Consider the following 20,071-nt stretch of genomic DNA (forward strand, 5'->3'; position numbering starts at 1 on the left):
CATGGGATACTGCAACTGTCGTAAATGCGCGCTGGTTGCCAAGCACCCGAATTGCAATGATGTGACTGTGAGGATGCTGCGACAACTGCAACTTCCAGGACCAGTTGTAAATCTCCTTTTTGACACCGTCGTAACTTCGAATGGTTGCTGAACAAGCGGTTGGTCAGCGAGAACTACCCGCATGCAGTAAGGACCCAAAGAAAAAGCGTAACCCCTTTTCCTTCGACAGACTGACTTTACACTACATTTTGGCAGGCAAAGTTAGTTTGCCTAAAATGGTCCTGGGTAGATCCTTCTTGCTGTCACAGAAGGGTGGTGAGATTCCTTGGCCTGGCACCCAGGAGCACCACACAATAATTGTCACACTGTTTGGGCAGAGACCTCAAGAATTTTGCAAAAAAAAAAAAAAAAACAGGTGGGACACAGAGCAGGTGACAGACCTTCGCCTGGTACTGCTGTTGAACGTGATGGAACAGAGTGGAGCATAACTGGAAAGAAAAGGTTTTGGATAGATGGCGCATAACCCATGTGTGTGGATCACCCATTTGGTCTAAATCCGTTCAGACATCCAAATCACAGAGATTTTTCCGAGCCAGTTCAAACCTCCAGATCAATCTGGAGCTAATTTCCAAATAAATTCAAAAATTCAAATTGAATTGGACTTGCTTTGCAAAACCTGGAGATATGGGGTTGTTCCCCCACCCCACCCCCAATGGTAAATGAAAGAACAGAATAACCACCAACTCTCTTGCAGGTGTCAGAAAATACTTTATGAAGACATTTCTCTTTCCATCTTCCCTCAATCAGGATATTATCCAGGAACACCATCCTGGCACAACTGATTTGTAAGCATCTCGTTCCGGATTGTGCACCACAGCATGCAGCTTCAACAAAACCACTCTGAGCTGTTTCCCTCCATGTTAAATCCTTGACAGCCTCTAATGTTACTTAACTTACTTAACGTTAAATTCAATTTTGCCAAGCAGAAAAATAAATTACGCCGTACAAACACTGACAATCTATAAAACCTCATACTCCCTAAAGCAGTGTTCCTCAACCTCAGTGACTTTCAGAAGTGTGGACTTCAACTTCCAGAATGCTGGCTGGGGAATTCTGGGAGTTGAAGTCCACACTTCTGAAAGTCACTGAGGTTGAGGAACACTGCCCTAAAGTTTGCTCCATCAGTCTGGGTTTGCAGATGGGACACAGCTCCACATCGGCAATTCTTAGTCCCGGTTACATAAACGGGGTCTGCGTTCGGATTGTCCAGTGCTCGCTGGTTTGAAGTATCAAAGCTTCCAGGCACAATGCTGGCCATGGGTCACTGTAAAGTACATGCTAAAAAAGATAGAAGAGAAAGAAAGCCATTTGGATTAAGCCTGAAATGAATCCATAAAAAAAAAATCCAGCAACACTGCTTTCAGATTAGTTATAGCAAATTTTAAAGCTGACGTTCTAAATGGCTGGTTCAGGCTGGATTCATTTTCAAAGAAAATGAAAGCGTTATGAAAGGGAGGCGTAACAAAGATTCTTTCTTCGCTGTTTCAGCGCTGAATGCAATGAGGATTTGGGTTCTCGGATGACAGAAGCAAAGTTCAAGAAGTCGTTTCCTTTGGTGTGTCTTAAATATGGGGTTCTCAACACATCATGAGGTTTATTTTGGGGCTCAGTGGGATGCGTGAACCTGGTCCCTGTGTGGCTTACGAATCATGGTTTATGAATTCTTGTGTGTGTGAGAGACTGGTCACACTGAGGACAAGATTCCACACTTGGGTGCACACATGCACCACTCTCCTGGTTTCTGTGCAACGGGAAATGGTCGTAAAATTGGGTCCGGTCACGTGGTGACTCGACTTATGACCGCAACAACTTACGATGGAGATTCCAGTCTCAACTGTGGTCGTAATTCAAGGACTACCTGTACATCAACCTGGTTCTCTACATTAATTTGGGTCTGTCCAATTCTACAGCATAACTAGCCGTGATGACTGGTTTTGCACAATACTGTACCAAGCAGATGCCGTTATTGCTTCAGGCAACAGGCAAACCCAGCCAGAATGTTAAAACGATGGAAAACAGATGGAGACAGGACATGGGACCCTCGTCCTAAACATGTGTCCAGAGCAGAGGAGAGGAGGCACTTGGGAGAGCAGACTTACAGCTTCTCACAGAATCGGAGAGGCCCTCATTTCCAATGGACTCGGCTTCCCACTGCGACTCCTTGATCTACAAGGAAGAGAGATCCGTGGTGTCTTCTGAGCTTTCTAAGGGTGCTGGAAGGTATAATCCGTTCCCCTAGGCCGTCAGCTGCGAGAATTTAAGACATGCCACCCCTGAGGGCGAGAGCTCTGCTAGCTGCACGGAAAGCTCCTCCTGCCAGAGCAGACTGAATGCCGGATAATCCAAGGGAGTGTTTCTCAACCTTGGCGACTTTAAGATGGGTGCTGGCTGGGGAATTCTGGGAGTTGAAGTCCACCCATCTTCAAGTCGCCAAGGTTGAGAAACACTGATCCAAGAAGTAGGGCACAAGGCAACGGAGCAACCCCTGATTTGCTCCCACCCCTTCTAGGCCAACATTCGGCAGCTCGCTCTAAGCGAAGCATGGCAGATTTCAATCCCGAAGTCAAACGGAGACGTAAGACACATTTCACGGACAGAAAACAGAGGCAAGGGATTTAACATAAAAGGACAAGGGGGTGTCTGTGTACCCAGAGGTGCCCACAGTTGCCCACAGGGGCTACGGCGTTTCCACCACAATGGAGAAGTGAGAGTATTTCCTTAGACAGGAGAATTGACTTAGGAATTGAGCTCAGGGCTTCCCATTTTTTTCAGCTCCCACTCTATTCCTGGGCTCAGGCTTCTAGAAGGCCATCTGTACCTCAGCGATGCCTTCAATAATTTCCTTTTGCCGCTTAACCGATTTTTACAATCACCTCTGCTCAATCTTTTAGGCGTGTCCTAATTCGCAAGGCAACTGAAGCCAGTTCCTTCTTCCCTCCCTGCCTTACCTTGATCTGTTCTTTCAGATACTCTGCTCGGCCCATCAGCGTCTGGATCTGCCAAGACAAACGGATGTTTGTGTTTTCTAATTGACTGCAAACTCTTTTGAGAATTAGGACACTAGGAAGTGTCCTTGAAATGTCATCAATCAATCAATCAATCCTAAAACACATCAGAAGAACCCTGTTGGACCAACCTCTGGGTCCCTCAAGTCCAGCACTGTCCATCCCTCAATGGCCATTGAGAGCATTTGGGAAGCCCATCAGCCTGGCCTGGAGGGCGAGAACCCCCTTCTCCTATCCCTTCCCAGCAAGCACAGTTCAGGTCTGCAAATAGGATTCGGGAAGTAGAACCCACTCAATCCCATTCAATAACTGTTCAGAGTGAGTACAGGTAGTCCTCATTTAATGACTGTTTGTTTAACGACAGTCCAGAGTTACATTGGCCTCAGAAAAAATGCTTTGCGACCTGTACTCACACTTATGACCATTGCAAAACGTTGCACCACCCCCACAGTCACGTGATTGCAATTCAGGCACTTGGGAGCTGTCTTGCATTTACGACCAGTTGCAGCGTCCTGCCCCTGTGCTTACGTGATCGCAATTTGTGGCTTTTGCCAGTTTCCGGCAAAAAAGTCCACTGGGGAAGCTGGATTTGCTTAATGTCCGCAGTGATTTGCTTAACAGCCATCGTAGAAATGGTGGTAAAATCAGGTCTGGTCGCATGGTGACTCACTTAACGACCATACTGCTTAACAACCAGTTTTCTGGTCCCTATTGTGTTCATTGTACTATTACCGCAATTTTGAAGTCATACACACACACTTGCAGGCATGATTGAAAAGCAAGGAATGATTCCAGCACCCCCGCTAAAGGAGAGAAGGAATCAGTCTGGGCTGGGCGAGGAGACCCTCTGAGAACATTTATAGGTGCCCCAGCAAATACTGCGAGGACAATGGGACACCTTTTCCAATACTTCCAGCATTCAGCGTCCAAGCACCAACACTCTGGTGGCCAAAGCAGCATTCCTCACGCAAAAACAGTTTAGGGGTCCCAAGTTTACAAACAAAAATGCCCGAAGACACTTGCCTGTAGACCCTCCAATAGCTGAGTGTTGGTGGGCATGTTGAGCATATGCTGGTGTGCAAAAAAAAAAAAATGCACGCAGAAAATAAACGGGCCCTGGGAAGAATAATGGAATAACGGAGTCTAGAAGAATGGAAATGCTTCTGGGGCTGCAATGCTTCGTGGCCGTCCCATTGCCAAACCCATACATACGGCCTTTCTACGCACGGGATTCTTTCTTTATATGGTGCACATTCAGATGTGCGATGCCCCACTCTTGACCAACGACAGCAAATGCCACGTTTGTGCTGTCACACTGTGGCTCCTGGCACAGGGGTTTTCCCTTGAATGCAACAGCCTCCCTGTTCCGTAGGGCCCCAGATTCCATTCCAGGGAATTGCAGACCCATAATATACCTCAGCGTGTAGCAACTCCCGTCTTCTCCCTGCAGGTTCCGCTGGATTTAGGAAAACAGAGAAAAGGAAAAGGGTAGGGTCTGACTGCTTAAAAACTGAAAAATTAATGCAGTGAGTCAGGTCATAAGCCCACCAGTTACAGCAACATTACAGGGCTGTGCAGAGAGCTGGATTCAAAAGATAAACTGTGACTTATTTATGGGATTTACCTATTGCCTCAGTCCAGGTGAACTCAAGGCAGGGTGTGCCTCGCACATCACTGTCTAGAACACCATAAAGCAACTGCCTCTTTTCCCGGGCTGATGCGTGAGCCTGGGTAAAGACATGCTTGGTTTAATGTGTTCCCAATAGGAACACCTGCATGTTGCATGTTTGGTTTAATGCGTTCCCAGCAGGAACACAACAGGCGTGCTGCATGTTGTGTTCTAACATTTTGCCCTTCCCACCTGAATCTCTGCACAGCCAAGACCTATAGATGATGGAAGTTATATTCCAACCTGTCTGGAAGACACCAGATTGAGGTTAAGTTTATTTACTGGATTTGTCTGCTGGTTCCTGGGCTTTCCTTTTGCTCCTTAGTCTTCAGTTCAAGAGAAGCTTTTCTAAAACTGCCTTCTGCAGACCCTGGATATTCACCCATGGGGTTCAGCAACATCTTCGCAACTTGAGTCCACACGTCACAGTAAGCCTTTGTTTGTTTTAAGCATGGGTGGTTGACTAAGCCACAACGGGCTGGGCTCTCCCAGCCTCTAAGTCATAAAGCACAGGGTACCGACCATGATCACTGGGTTCATAATATGCTAAGTCTAAACCAAGGATGCCAGGCAACAGTTTAGTGCAATGTATGAACGCGGCCCAAAGTTCCCCCAAATATCCAGATGCAAAAAAGTTGCAATAAACTAATCTAAGCTGCAGAGGTTGGGGCTGAGTCTGAGTCTGCCTTGCCCAGCTTACCTCCTGTCAGCCCTGCAAGGTAGACCAGACTAGGAAACCAATGCCACAGAGGTAAGTGCTACTTTTATTGTAGAGCACATAACAGAACCTTGCAAGTCTGTGTGTGCTTCCCTCCTCCCTCCCTTTATCTTCATGTGAAAGGAGGAGGGGCTCGTCTGAGATGCTTACTCAGGTCACACTCCTGGCCCAGACTCAGATTCCTTTTATCTGACCACTGACTTCGTAGTTGCTCTTCCTCCTGTCCATCAAGGGCTCTTCCTCCCTCTGCCCCTTACACCTCCCAGGGTCCCTATGCACTGGCATCAGGTATGACTTGGGTGCCTCCATCACCGACACGCCCATTTGCAGCAGAAGCGGCACCTGGCCATTTCCAGCCATCCTCTCGCCCCCTCCATCTCACAACGATCTTTTCACTCACCAGCCAGCATCAGCAGCAGCTCGCCCAAACTCTGCTGGTACAGATCAAGCGTTTCTCTGTCCTCTTTGCCTTCTTCTTCCTGGAGCCAAGAGAGGGAGAGTGAGCTGAATCCCAGCTGGACCAAGGGCTTTTTTTAAGCATCTAATCACAGGATGCCAAAAATCAGAAGGAATCCATTGGAAGCTTTTCAGACTAACACACTTTATTATAAGGCATAAGCTTTTGTGAGCTACTGCTCACTCCTTGCATCTGATGAAGGGAACTGTGATTTACAAATGCTGATGCCTGTTCTGGTGGGGAAGCGCCCACTTAAACTGCGGACCCAAGTGATTGGAGAGACAAGCCATAAAGTGTATTTTTATGGGCCTGCACAAGTTACAGCGATCACTGGCCTCTGCACCAAAGAACTGCAGAACAGCCCTGGAAAAGGCGAGGTTACATGTTATGTATCTTTGGATCGTTACACTACATAAGAAAGATAAAGAAAATCGTGTAAATCAGAGAGATTGGGGGGATTGAGCGACCTTATCATGGTGCCCCTGCGTTCCTTCACTTTAGAAAGATCCTCTTCTGCGAGATACCAGCAACTGAAAGAGTGCTAGAAACAACAGTGTTTATTGTATTTACACACTTCCTCCCTTTCACACCATTCCGTTCCCATGCTAAGGAATGACGTTGTCTGGTTTCTGTGTAATCTGTCTCTGCTCCAGGCCACTAGCCCCGATGCAGTGCAGTTCTACAGCAGTTTCTGCTTTAAATCACCAAACAGGCTATTTCTAAAAGGAAATAAGTGAAGTACATATGAATCAAGCCTCCACACTTTTAATCAAAAGCCTGGAAAGCTTCAGCTGGACTTCTGACTTCTGGCTATCACAGACTAATACAGCTGTTCTTCTACAGACCCTTAGGAAGTGCGCGCCAAAATGTGGATAGAGGAGGCCAGAAAATGCCATGCATGGGGCGGATGGTATGGATCAAGTTTTCTTCCCTTCCTCGTCCCCTCAAGATGTGGGGTCATTGGATTAAATTGACGGGGGATTTAGGAGGGAGAAAGGGATGGATGTCTCACACAATGCTGAGTTAAACAGCGGAATGCTGTTACATCAATTCCTTTCTGAGTGCAACTGAGCACATTCCCACCTGAATGGACTGCAACAGCAGACAGGCAGAGGGGTGCAAAGTCTTGGCTGAACAGGATTTAGAGCAAAAAATTCCATTAAATGTCTCTCCCACCCTATAAATCCCCTTGAGGCCCCCCACAACATCTGGCCCTTATTTTGCATTTCTGAACCGAGGGGCTTAAGACACCCATTTCTTCCCTTAAATCCCCTGGAGCCTTCCTCACACGCATCACGACTCTGATCATTTGGGAGCGCAGCCTTCAACGCGCCAAGCAGAGCTCGTTCTCGCCTTCAAGCTGAGAATCCCTGCGTGCTCCCAGTTCAACCAAGGAAACCCAACCCACCTCCCCGAGCAGCTGACCTTAGCCACAGCAGCAGATGCTACCTCCAGAGCGGTGTAAAGGCGAGGTTTGTCCTTGGACATCTCTGAAACAAAAGGAAAAAAGAGTTGCAGCTGAGCTGCACAGGATGAAAGGCAAAGTTCCTGGGGGTTCGGGTGGGCCAGGATTAGGAGCTGGTTTCCATATACAGAAGGCGAGGTGTAGACTGACTGGTACCCTCTTCTTCCTCTCTTCCTCCTCTTCCTCCTTCCCTTCCTCTCTGTCTCTTCCCTCCCTCCGCAAAGCTTTCCTCTGTGTAAAAAAGGCTCCCAGTAAGCATGAAATCAGATGTGCCTTGGAAAAATGTTCCTAAGCCAAACACAGTCTTTCTGAGCCTCAACTTGCCCATCTGAAAAATGGGGAAGGAAGCAAGAAAACAAAATAAGGTATCAATGATTAAGCATGTCCTGTTCAGGTGCTGGGGGGGGGGGGTGTTTCTTGGGCAAAGAACTATTTGGAGACTTTCCCTCTATACTTTTGAGGCACCACTATTTGTTCAAGTTTTTCTTTAGTTAATGGATGTGCTCTAATCCAATATAATATTCCATTTTTTCCTTGAAATATGGCTTGTTTCTCCAAATCCTTTCCTTTATCCTCAGTTCTTTTCCAACAGCCCTTCAACGCAGGGTCCTCTTTTTGTACTGGGCTATCGGCTCTCTTGGAAACCTACAACGCAGGCAAACACAACATACCCCTCTTTTCCCAGCTCTCTCCTAAAATAGTAAATACAGCCAAGAGGAAATATCTCGATTTTGGATAAATGAGAGGCTGTGGAGCAGCGCCCTCTGGTGGCTCTCAATGTGCCAACATGGATGACAGCTTCGCTCCCTTGGAAATTACCTTTTAAAATGTCCCGGCCAGGGCAGCCTTTCTGCAGAAGAGCTTTGTTGTCCGATGCGACCAGCACCTTGAGCTGCTCTGCCCGTGAGATGTATTCACTCACCTGGGGAAGAGGAGAAATGGGGCTTGAAGACAAAACTTCCGGCTTTAAAGGGTGAGAACAGAGCCTCATCGGACTCTGAGCCTGCTGGTTCAAGGAAGCAGAAGTGGAACGCCAGAAAAGAGCCCTTATTATTATTATTTGCACCAAAGTAGGTGCCTTGCAAATTAAGGTGCCTGTTCTTCCCCCCAAAGGGGGGGGGGTTCAGCACATCCAAAGGGCTCCCGGTGCAGAATATTGCTAATAAATAGACTGTTTCTATGCTTTACGCATTGGCAAAATGCAATGGAATTTTATGCTTTTAGGCACTACTGAAGGTGGACAGGAATCAGAGAACACCGCTGCTCAAGGTTATTCCTGGTTGCATTTAATTCTGACAACTTTGCACAGATAAATAAGTTGATGATACGTTTTTGACAACTGGGGCTACTTTATTAGTAAGACAGGATATGCATTTTTTAAAATGAACTTATGAGCATTTATATGCCTACCAATATAACAAACTGACCCATATTTACTAGAAGTTCACTGGGCTACTTAATTTATTTTACTGAGCCTGTTCCTCAGCTCGCTTTCAAGCCTAACTGCTTTGTAAGTTGCATCTCAAAAGGAGGCATAACAGGAGAAAAAGCTGACGGATGAAATCTATTTATTTATTTAGATTTTCTAATCCCACCTTTATCATCTTTATAAATAACTCAAGGTGACGAACATACCTAATACTCCTTCCTCCTCCTATTTTCCCCACAACAACAACCCTGTGAGGTGAGTGATCCCTGCCTAAGGCAGAAATCCTTGTCCGGCCCTGCATGCCAGGTCTCATTTCAACCTACCCCAAATGTTTGCATGAAAAGTTTGCCATCAGGTCAGTTGGAAAGCGGGTGGCCGACTAACCTTGGATCGGATTGCTTCCTTCCGTTGGGCATCCCGTTCATCTGAAGGCAACAAGAGAGACCAGGGTGGGGTGGGGGGAACAGGCTGCATATTACATAGAGGGGCAGAATCAGCAGAGTCTGCCATGGTTTGGATAAATCAGTGTTTCTCAACCTTAGCTATGCTGGCTGGGGAATTCTGGGAATTGAAGTCCACACATCTTAAAGTAGCTACGGTTGAGAAACACTGGGATAGATGCCCTTTCAGGCCCCTTTTAATGATGATTTTAGCAGTCAATGTAGAAACAGGCAAACAAGGGACTCCAGGAAAATGAAGATCAAGTCGAGACAGGGAGCAATTTGGGGGAATACGTTCGTCCTGCAGGAAATGAATAAACTCACGAAGAGACTGGTCCGCAATGACCCAAACTCAGCTCTACGATGGCCGAACAGCTGCCCTCTCAAGCCCTTTGCTTTTACTCAGAGTTGGTTGACTTACTCTGGAGGAAAGGAGGAGGGGGAAAGCAAAGAGCAAGCAGGCTACTCACAGCGTAAGGCAGGAACAAAGTACTCCAGAGCTTTGGAGTAGAGCGAGAGGGCGGTGGCCATGTCACCTTCTTGGTCCTTCTTCACAGCTTCCATTACAAGCGTGGTCTGAAAAGAAGCAAAACGCTGGAAGACGTCAAGAGAAGGGACAGTTGGCCAAGGGGCTCCGTCCTCCGAAGGACCCCTCTTTTTTCTCGAAGGACAACCTAACCTCGTTCAGGGGGTGGTGGAAAGGCCTGGTCCCACCTGCCCCAAACACGCATGGGCTGCTGTTCAAGTCCCATCCATCTGTCCCTTGGAAAACGTTGCAGAGGAAGAAGAAGGTAAGAGAAGGACCAATGGGTGGAAGCTTTGAAGGAGAGACCCAAACTTGAACAAAGGGGGAATCCCCTGATGTGAGAGCTACCTCCAGAGTCTATGGGAGTTGGGCGGCCAATAAATTTAAATTAATAATAATAATAAGCAGTGGAACCACCTGTGGTTGTGGGGGTCTGCCACTGGAGGTTTTCACAAAAAGACTGAAGTTTGTCCAGAATGGTATGAAGATTCCTGCTCTGGGCAGGGGGTTGGACCAGAAGACCTTGAAGGTCCCTCCCAACCTGATGATTCAATGGATCTGAACTCCCTGAGAATGGGATCAACACACACATGCATGAAGAGCAACATCTGAGTGCAGTTTAGAGAGGGGCAAGTCCTGCCCTCCTGATAGCAGTCATGGGTAAGAGTGAGCAGACTCGGCCTGTCCATATTCCCACTGCGACCCATCATAGCTGCACCAAAGGGTGAGAATGCGGTGAATGGAGAGAATGCGTGGAGTTCATTCCTCCTTCTGCGTTTCTTAAAGCGCGGTCCAAGGACCCCTAGGGGTCCCTCAAGACCCTCATGGGGGTCCACAAAATCAAAATTATTTGCCGGATATTGAAGATATTTGCAAACATGTAAAACAATGTCCCTCTTCTCGTTCTTATTTTTCACTCGTTAAAAAATAGAGTTTTTCATGAAAGGTAATTTATTTATGTTAATATCTCATGGGTTTCATATTGTTTTTTTTACATGATTCAATAAATAAATACCCTACGAATGCGTCAGTTTTAATTTTTAATACAGTCCATATCGATCAATATAACCCATACCAGCCAAAGCTCTTTTGGGGTCCTACCTAATTTTTAAAAGGGGGAAGGGGTCACGTGATTGCAATTTGAGACCTTCCTAGCCAGCTTCTGACCTGAAGAATCAATTGGAAACAATTGATTTGCTTTATGACTGTGTGACTTGCTTTATGACTGCAGTGACTCTCTTTAAGACTGCCACAAAAGTGGTTGTAAAATCGGGTCCAGCCACGTGGTGCCTCGCTCAACGACCACATCGAAATTCCAGTCCCTATTGTGGTCATTAAGCGAGGACTACCTGTAGTTTTAGCTTTCCTGTGCAGTTGATTTCATAGTGTGATCTACCTAGTGGGTCTGACAGACAGCACCATCTGGATTCTGCTGTGAGTCCTGAACTGCAAAACCTCTTTTTCTCCCTCTTTCACACACACACACCCACACACACACTGGGACCTTTGCGAGTACTCACTGCTTTCCCCAGACATTCCGCACTGGGCATGTGCTCCATGTCCACAAACGGGTGAGCAAAGAACGCCTGGAAGGAGATGCGCTGCTGGGGGTCTCTTTGCAACAGATGCTGCAGGAGATCTCGGCATTCCGGTGACAGGCGGGGGCGGCTGGGAAGCTGGGAAGGCAGGGTGGGAGAAGTGGGTTGAGTCTTCAAGGTGTCCCACTCCTGACCAGGAAGCGTTTCTACCACTCAACTGGAGGCCAAGCTGGGGAGATGGTCTATAAAGCAGGGAGGACCGGGGGTTGTGTTATGGATCCCTTTGAGAATTGGGAAAACCTATGGATCTCTTATCAGAAAAATGCATAACTAAAGACAAAAATAAATAAAATAAAATAAAATAAAATAAAATAAAATAAAATAAAATAAAATAAAATAAAATAAAATAAAATAAAATAAAATAAAATAAAATAAAATAAAATAAAATATGAATGGAACGGAACGGAATGGAACGGAATGGAACGGAACACAGGCCTAGTGCAGTGTTTCTCATCCTCAGCAACATTAAGATGTGTGGACTTCAACTCCCAGAATTCCCCAGCCCAACATCTTAAGGTTGAGAAACACTGGCCTGGAGAGACAGTTCGGTGTAGTGGTGAAGGGGCTGGCCTAGAAACCAGGAGACTGTGAGTTCTAGTCCTGCCTTAGGCATGAAACTGGCTGGGTGATGTTGGGTCAGTCCCTCTCTCAGTCCAACCTACCTCACAAGGATGCTGTTGTGGGGAAAATAGGAGGAGGCAGGAATATTAGGTATGTTCGCCGCCTTGAGTTATATGTAAAAAAGGCAGGATAAAAAAATCTAGTGATAGTAATAATAATTTTAAAAAATGTATAGATATAGGCTGCATTACAAAGGAAGCCAAAGATACAGTTACCAAAATATTTAAAACAATTCAAATAATTTTAGACAGTAGGATTTATTCAAATTAAGAAGCACTTTTGGAGTCAAGAGGCCACAAACTATTTTGTTTCCTACCTCCATTATTGAATGAAAAGCTAAATTTTCATTAGAAGTTAGCGAAAATAAATTGGTAATTATTTTTTTCCTATCCACCCCGAAATCCATCAGTTAAAAGCAGGTTAAAAACCTGTTGTAAAGCCTACATTACAAGCAACAAAGGCTGTATCAGCAGCTGTGGGGGATGATGGGTACTGTTATCACTAGAGACATCCTTTTTCAGCATTTTATTACATAGTACCCATGTTTTGTCCAGAGTGCTGGACAGTGTCAGCTGAACAACAAAAACAAAAAAAGATGCTTATCTTAAGGAACTTAGCATCTAAGCTGAAATTTTCAGAGGATAATATTCTTTACCAAGGTAGATTTTGTATGGACAAGTATAATGAAATATGGGACTCATTTATACAAAATACAGTAGGTTAAAAAAATATGGTAGCCATATAAATGTATCAGAAATACATATGCATCTGAATATTTGCATTAGATATATATATATAGATAGATAGATTTGTAACTGTTATGATGATATACCATGCCAAGTGTTTTTCCCTTTGCCATATTTTTTTCACTTTTTCATAACAGCACTTAATTTTTTTTCTTCTTCTTGATAGTGCATGTATCCTTACTATTATTATTGTGTTTTTTTCTTTTTTTTGTTATTCATTAAAAAGCAATATAAAAAAATAAAAAGGAACTCAGCGTCTAAAGCAGAAGAGACACCCCCAGTCTCCTGAACCCCTTTTTCTTGCACTCCCCAAGCTCCTTCTGAACAAAATCAGCAGCTGATTTAGCACGTTGAGATAGGAAATGCACAAAAAAAAAAACCCCAACCCCAGAGGTCCTAAACCAGGATCCTGGTGAGTGAGACGGATTATTCTCCCCCTGCCCTTGCAAATCACAAGAGATAATTGAGTCTGCAGCCTTGCCGGGTTACCTCAATAGGTTGACTGCTCCGTATTTTCTCCTCTAACTCAGCAAATGACTTGGAGGCAAACGGAGGATGGCCAAAGAGAGCCTCTATAGGGAAAAAAAATAACCACCTGGTTAAGGATCTGATACCTTTCAGAGACAGTCCTCACGCGACCGGCAGTCAAGTCGCTTGGCCGCGGATGGATTTCAAAAGAAACTAACACAGGGCATCGGGGACGTCCACCTCTGAGCTGAGGGATGACCGTGCCATCTTTCCACCACCACTAGACACGCAGGATGCTGGCTGGGGAATTCTGGGAGTTGAAGTCCACCCATCTTAAAGTGAAGCAATTTATATCATCTGCATTATGATGTCCATCGTGCAAGTATCAGTGACATGACGTGCTTCAGTTTATATTACCTGTCGCATGACACCACACATATGATGTCATTGGCATCATCGTGATGACATACCCCTGAATTTACGGGAATTTGGGGAGTAACAGAAGCCCCCTCCATCCATTGGTCCCCTAAAACAAGATTTCACTGTACCAGGGAAGGTAGTGGCTCCTTCACTGGACGACCATCTGTCAGAGATGCTTTAATCTTGGACTCTTGCGCATGGTAAGAGTTGGGCTGGATGGCCTCGAGGACCCCTTCCAATTCTATAATCTTTTTTAGCATAGATCAGTGTTCTCAACCTTGGCAACTTTCAGATGGGTGGACTTCAACTCCCAGAATTTATATTGGCTGAGGAATTCTGGGAGTTGAAGTCCGCCCATCTGAAAGTTGCCATGGTTGAGAAACACCGGCACAGACAGTTCAATTTTCCTGTTTTTTGTTGCCTGAGCTTGCAATTCCTAGACAGCTGCGGGGAGGCAGCATCTGAGCCGCCCCCTCCGTTCATCCCTGACACCGAAGATGGACTTACCATAGAGGATCACCCCAACTGACCACAAATCTACCCGAGCATCGTATTGCCGACTGCACACCATTTCTGGTGCCATATAAAGTGGTGAACCTCTCAGCACATGCTTCTCATCCCTGGGGGACATGTGCTGCGCAAATCCAAAATCTGGGGGGGGGAAGAGGGACCATTGATTAAAAACCTTCAAAGCAGAGATCATCCCTGTATCTCAGGGAAATCACGGTGTATAGGTAGTCCTCACTTAACAACCATTTGTTTAGTGACAGTTCGGACATATGACGGTGTTGAAAAAAAGACATGACCGGTCCTCACACTTATGACCATCACAGTGTCCCTGCGGTCACATGATCACAATTTGGGCACTTGGCAACTGGTTCACATTTATGACTGTCACCGAGTCCCGTGGTCACACGATTGCCATTTTCGACTTTCCTGGCTGGCTTCTGGCAAGCAAAGTCAATGGGGAAACCATGTGATTTGCTTAATGTGGTTTGCTTAACACCTGCAGTGATTCACTTAACAACCGCCACAAAAAAGGTCATAAAATTGGGTCGGATTTGCTTAATGACCGCTTTGCTTAGCAACCAAAATCCCAGTCCCAAGTGTGGTCATTAAGCAAAGACTACCTGTATGTAGCCATGGTGCAGAACCTAGAAAAGCAAGCGAGAAGTGACCGAAACAATAATGCAAATAAAAGGAACACAGCTAAGACAGAGGAATCTATAGAGCCTCCCTTGCTGTGGCTTTGGGGCACGTTTTGGATGTCAAAAAACCCACATAAAATCAGTAACATTCCAGGTTTTTGCTTCAAAACCGTCCTGGGAAAAAGCTAAGGACTCATCACTTCTATTTGATTTCAGGTAGGCAGCACGGATACATCTACCCAACCTACACCTAAGGGCATCTTCACTTTTCTTCCCACCTTCCTATGCTGGAGATGAGGAGGGAGACGAAAGGAAGTCCATGTGATTTGGTTAATTGAGAGCAAAATCCATTTTAGGAGAGCTGAATGAGAAACTGAGCACCTCCTTGGCCTGACATTCAAGTCCTTCCCATACCTGCCAGTTTGAGGTGAGGTTTCTCGAAAGAAGTCAGGAGGATATTCTGGGGTTTGAGGTCCAAATGGGAGATATTCTTATCGTGAAGGAACTTCAAGGCACAGGCTGATTTGAAAAAAGGAAGTGCACTCAGAAACAGTCTATTTTCTTTATGGCTATATATAACTGTATGTCCCTAAGCCGTCAAATTTCTTTATAGGACCTCAGTCCAAATCCCAAGATTTAATGTCCCGTGTAATATACCAACCCAGTGCTAAGCTAAACATTTCATGCGGAAAAATCCCCCAATTCTTAAGACTGAGAATGGTCTTGGACACCTCAGCAGATGCTGGAGATGTAATATAACTGAAGGCACTTAGATTTGGGTTCAGTCTATGTGGCTTTCAGCTGATCTCAAACATTATGATTTCGCAAAGAGAAATACCGTTTAAGATCTTCATGGGATGTTCAGTCATATACTGAGAATATGGAATATATCTGTTTATGAAGAACTTTGCATTTATTAGACTTGAAGCACAGCTAAGAAGATGGTTTTGCTTTTCCGGAAAAAAAAATCAACTCTGGACCAGGGTTCCGTGGCACCCTCGGGTTCCGCAAGAGGTCACTAGGGGTTCCCTGGGAGGTCACGATTCATTTAAAAAATTATTTCTAATTCGGGCAACTTTGCATGAAAGAGGCAAGCTTCATTCTTTATTTTCAGTTTAAGAATACTGTTCATGTATCTAGACAGGCCTACCCATGCAACAAATATAAATTTTGTAACTTCTGGCCTATATTGGAGCCTGAATGTGCAGGGGTTCCCTGAGGCCTGAAAAATATTTCAAGGGTTCCTTCAGGGTCAAAACATTGAGAAAGGCTGCTCTGGACTTAAAATCCTGGACTGATTGTTTACAAACTGCTATTCCAGTGTTTCTCAACCTCGGCAACTTTAAGATGTGTGGACTTCAACTCCCAGAATTCCCCAGCCAGTTCTGGGAGTTGAAGTCCACACATCTTAAAGCTGCCGAGGTTGAGAAACAGCGCTTGAAGCTCTAAAGCTGGGTATGGCCTGGTTCTAGAACAACCAGATTCCCATTTGGGGTCAAGGTGAACCACAAATGGACAGTCCTGTTTTTTCCCTATCTGGTACAAACCCAGCCTCAGCAGAGAAAACCAACTGAATGAGGGCCAAAAGGAAGAACCAAGTTTCTGGCCTTAAAGTAAGCGCTCTTACTAACGAGTTTTAAGCCCTATTTCTCTCCTTCTTCCTCACCCAGTTGTTGTAGAAATATACAAGCCACCTTTTCTAAGAGAATTCTCCGGGTATGAATGAAGCGGGACAGGTCACCCCCAGCACAATATTCCATGATCAGGTAGATGTATTCTTTGTCCCACTAAAAGAGAGGGGGGGAAAAAATCAAGTTTATCAGAAGTAGATCTTCTTTTCCATCCCCATCAAGCCACCCTCTTTTTTCAAGTTCCTAGTCCTTATGGACGCCATCTGGGTGATACCTAGTCCCAGCTGGCAAGCCTGGGACTTATTGCTGAATAAATGTGCGCAGAAGGGCCCTGTCAATATCAGGACAGTTGGTGTCCAACTGGCTTAGTCATAGAAATGGCTGCAGCTCCTTTATTTGTTCAAAAACATATTATCCTGGTTTAAATATTTAAATCCTTGTTTAAAATCTGGGAAGGGGCTTTTTAACTGGAGACAGTCTCCTGGAATCTTTTTTGTCTGTGAACTTCAGGACTTGGGCAGTCTGGCCTAATCCATCCACTACATTAAGCCACAACATGGTCTGCTTCTCTTTGCATTTTTATGCAAATGTAGCTGTTGTGGTTTGTTCCATAAACTGTGGTTAAGCAAACCACGGCCTAGGACATGATGTGAACCCCGGTACCCTAACATTAAAAACAACTTGGGGATGGGGTGGTGGTTAATTAGGGTTCCAAGCCAACCAGCTTTCTTCTAACCACACTCAACCTCAGATCGGCCAAACTTGCCCCTTCTGCTCTGCACCTGGAAGTCCTTCAGCTCCACAATGTGTGGATGCCGAATGGTCTTGAGGATCTCGATCTCAGTCAGCAGGTTTTCGACAGAGGCCTTGTTCAGGTTCTTCTTACTCACACACTTGATGGCCACCACTTCCCGGGCATTTTTCTAACAAGACAGAAAGGAAACAGGTCTGGAATTTTCTAGTAAGTTGGGACCATGATAGGCAAGTCCATGTTCTACCTCCGGGAGGCCAGCTAATGTAACCAACTGGACAGTCTTTAATCAACTTTAAAGGAGGATGAGAAGACTTCATGGAAGAGGCCAGTGCTGATGCTCAATATTTAAAGGCAGCTCGCTCCCTATTTTGGGGAGAGAAGAACTGACTAAGAAGAGAGTCATTCCACCTGTCCTCCTTCAGGACAGCTTTGCAAGTCTTCTCCAGTTAAGAGCTAATATTTAACTTGACAAAACTGTACTTGAGCATGTTTTACCTTCCCCTCCTTCGGTATCCCCTTTTCTCTTTGTGCTGCATGTTTTAGAACCATCAGTTTGCAGACTGGGAGTTGGGATTTCTTTCATTTTTCTCTTTCACTGGCTGTGCATAAGCCACTGTGGAAAACTTTGGGGCTGGACAATCAAAACTCCATAAATTAGCACACAGGAGCAGGAAGTCCTACTCTTAGACTCAACCTGGGGCTGTGGTGTCAACATTTTAGACTAATGTTTTTCAAACTTGGCAACTTTAAGATGGGTGGACTTCAACTCCCAGAATTCCCCAGCATTCTCCCAGCATTCTGGGAGTTGAAGTCCACACATCTTAAAGTTGCCAAGTTTGAAAACACTGTGTTAAAACTGAGTCCCTTATCCTATGCTGGAGTTAAGGGCACCTAAGGAGACCTTCAAATGCAATAAAATAACAAATAATAGTAATTTATTCAATCTTAAGTCAGTCTTAACTGGTTTAGCACCACAGATGAACCTGGTACACCGTCTGCTCTAACCTCTAACGATTTGTTTGATTCCGGCTTAGCATGTTAATATAATCCCAATTAATTGTGGCTTAACCAAGGAAACACAATTAAGTAAACCATGGGTTAGTGTGATGCATGAACCCAGTTTAGGGCAAGGATCACACAGCAGACTTAACTGAAGCAGAACCACAGAAGCAGAAGAAAACATGGGCCTCCGTTCTTGCTTAAAAAAGACAAGATGCCTCAAGTCCAGCATTCCTTGCAAGACACACAAAACTGTCATCAGGTTAAGGCTGCAGCAACATGGCTAGTTCGCACAGCCAGGCTGTTATCTTCAACCCAGGTTGCCCAGAAGAGAGTGTTTGTCTAAATCAGTGTTTCTTAAAGGGTGGTCCTAGGACCCCTTGGGGTCCCCAAGACCCTCTCAGGGGTCCTTGAAATCAAAACCAGATATTTGCGAAGATGTAAAAACAATGTCCCTCTTCTCATTATTTTTTTACTTGTTAAATATAGGGGTTTTTTTTCCATGAAAAACACTGCATTCCTCTTAATATCACATGGGTTTCATCTGGTTCTTTTAGAGGATCCAGTAAATACAGATTCGACAGATGCGTCCATTTTCATTTTGAATACAGTCAGTATTGATCAATATAGCCCATTCCAGCCAAAGCTCTTTCAGGGTCCTCCCTAATTTTTGAAAAGGAGGAGGATTCCGGAGAGGAAGAAGTTTAGGAACCAATACAAGAAAATATAGACTGCACGGTGGAGTCCTGGGGGCTCTCTGGCTGTTGGCCTGCAGACGTTTTCATCACCGACTAGGGAACATCATCAGTGGCGTGGTGGTGGTGGTGATAATGATCAGGGCACTGATGCTGTTCCCTAGCCGGGTGATGAAACGTCTGCAAGCCAACAGCCAAGCTCAGAGCACCCCGAGGACTCCAGAGTTTAGGAACCGCCGGTCCAAATCCCCCCCACCCCCCCACTTGCGCGCGCGAGGCTCGGGCGTCCCAGCCCAGCCCACGCCGCGAGAGGCGCGCAGCTGCCCTTCTCAGGTACACGCCCTCACGCTGGGGAGGCTCCACTTCTGCCGGAGACGCTCGCCCTGCCTTGCCCTGCCCGCCCGCCCGCCCGGCAGGCCCTGGCAGAGGCGCCTCCCGCTTCTCCGGGCCGGCCCCTCCTGACCTTCCTGTAGGCTTTGAAGACGGTGGCGTAGGTGCCGCTGCCCAGCCGCTCGGTCAGCAGGAAGTCCTCCAGCTGCGGCGGCGCCCAGCCGCCCCCGGCCATCTCCCTCCCGCTCCTCCGCCCGCCCGGCCGGCAGGCAGGCAGGGCAGGCAGGCAGGCGAGTCGCGGCCCCGCGGGAGGCGGGGGCGGCCGAGGCTCCTCCCGCTGCCGCTTCCTGGTTGGCAGAGGCGAGCAGCTGCCCTGGCAGCGCAGCCGCTCCGCGCCACCTGGCTGCCCGCCGCGGGCTGGGCGCCGCCGCTGCCACGCCGCGCTGGCTCCCCGGGGGCGGGGGGAGGACCCCGGGGGGGAGGGGGAGAGCATTGCTTCGGGGCGAAGACGGAGGGGGACCCCCTAACGCAGGCCTGCCACTAGGGTCTCTGTCACCCGGGGCAAACAGGGATTCCGTGCCCATTTGGGCGCCCCCCCAGCGCGGCGCCCGGGGCACATGCCCCACTTGCGCCCCCCACCCCCACCCCCAGTTGCGGCCCTGCCCTAACGCCCCCCTGGCACGGCCTGTCCCCGTGGGGAGCAAAACCTCTTGAAGGGCGCGGGGTTTCCTCCAGCGGAGCTCGGTTTGGGAGGACCCCCACCCCACCCCCCAATTAAGCGGCTTCTCTCTCTCTCTCTCTCTCTCTCTCTCTCACACACACACACACACACACACACACACACACACACACACACAGTCCCCTCGCATGGAGGGACTCTGGAGTTCTCTGT

General features: G+C 46.7%; 1 protein-coding gene across 2 annotated transcripts; it reads right to left on the reverse strand.

Annotated features, from left to right (window-relative positions):
- Nucleotides 1–1,115: 1,115 nt before the first annotated feature.
- Nucleotides 1,116–19,463, reverse strand: ULK3 (unc-51 like kinase 3). Of its 2 annotated transcripts, none has more exons than XM_063314105.1 (16): nt 19,313–19,463; nt 17,184–17,324; nt 16,437–16,557; nt 15,185–15,289; nt 14,130–14,273; nt 13,224–13,306; nt 11,290–11,445; nt 9,714–9,837; nt 9,188–9,228; nt 8,194–8,296; nt 7,335–7,399; nt 5,853–5,931; nt 4,481–4,521; nt 3,009–3,056; nt 2,160–2,226; nt 1,116–1,338 (listed from the first exon to the last, which is right to left on the reverse strand). In XM_063314105.1, the coding sequence occupies exons 1-16, from the start codon at nt 19,412–19,414 to the stop codon at nt 1,322–1,324; spliced, it is 1,437 nt and encodes a 478-aa protein (XP_063170175.1). In that variant the 5' UTR covers nt 19,415–19,463; the 3' UTR covers nt 1,116–1,321. The 2 variants fall into 2 exon arrangements, with proteins under 2 accessions (XP_063170175.1, XP_063170176.1); XM_063314106.1 differs by having other exon boundaries at nt 1,118–1,338; nt 9,714–9,819; nt 19,313–19,460.
- Nucleotides 19,464–20,071: the final 608 nt, after the last annotated feature.

Source organism: Candoia aspera, chromosome 13 (assembly GCF_035149785.1).
Source record: "Candoia aspera isolate rCanAsp1 chromosome 13, rCanAsp1.hap2, whole genome shotgun sequence".
Taxonomy (NCBI): domain Eukaryota; kingdom Metazoa; phylum Chordata; class Lepidosauria; order Squamata; family Boidae; genus Candoia; species Candoia aspera.

Excerpts from the sequence above, each read along its gene's own strand:
- ULK3 (XM_063314105.1), bottom strand. The coding sequence starts at position 19,414 with ATGGCCGGGGGCGGCTGGGCGCCGCCGCAGCTGGAGGACTTCCTGCTG. Across the intron at positions 11,446-13,223 it reads GGAGCAGTCAACCTATTGAG|CTTCCCAGCCGCCCCCGCCT; the intron begins GTAACCCGGCAA and ends CTGCCTTCCCAG. Across the intron at positions 4,522-5,852 it reads GCTGCTGCTGATGCTGGCTG|CGGAACCTGCAGGGAGAAGA; the intron begins GTGAGTGAAAAG and ends TCCTAAATCCAG.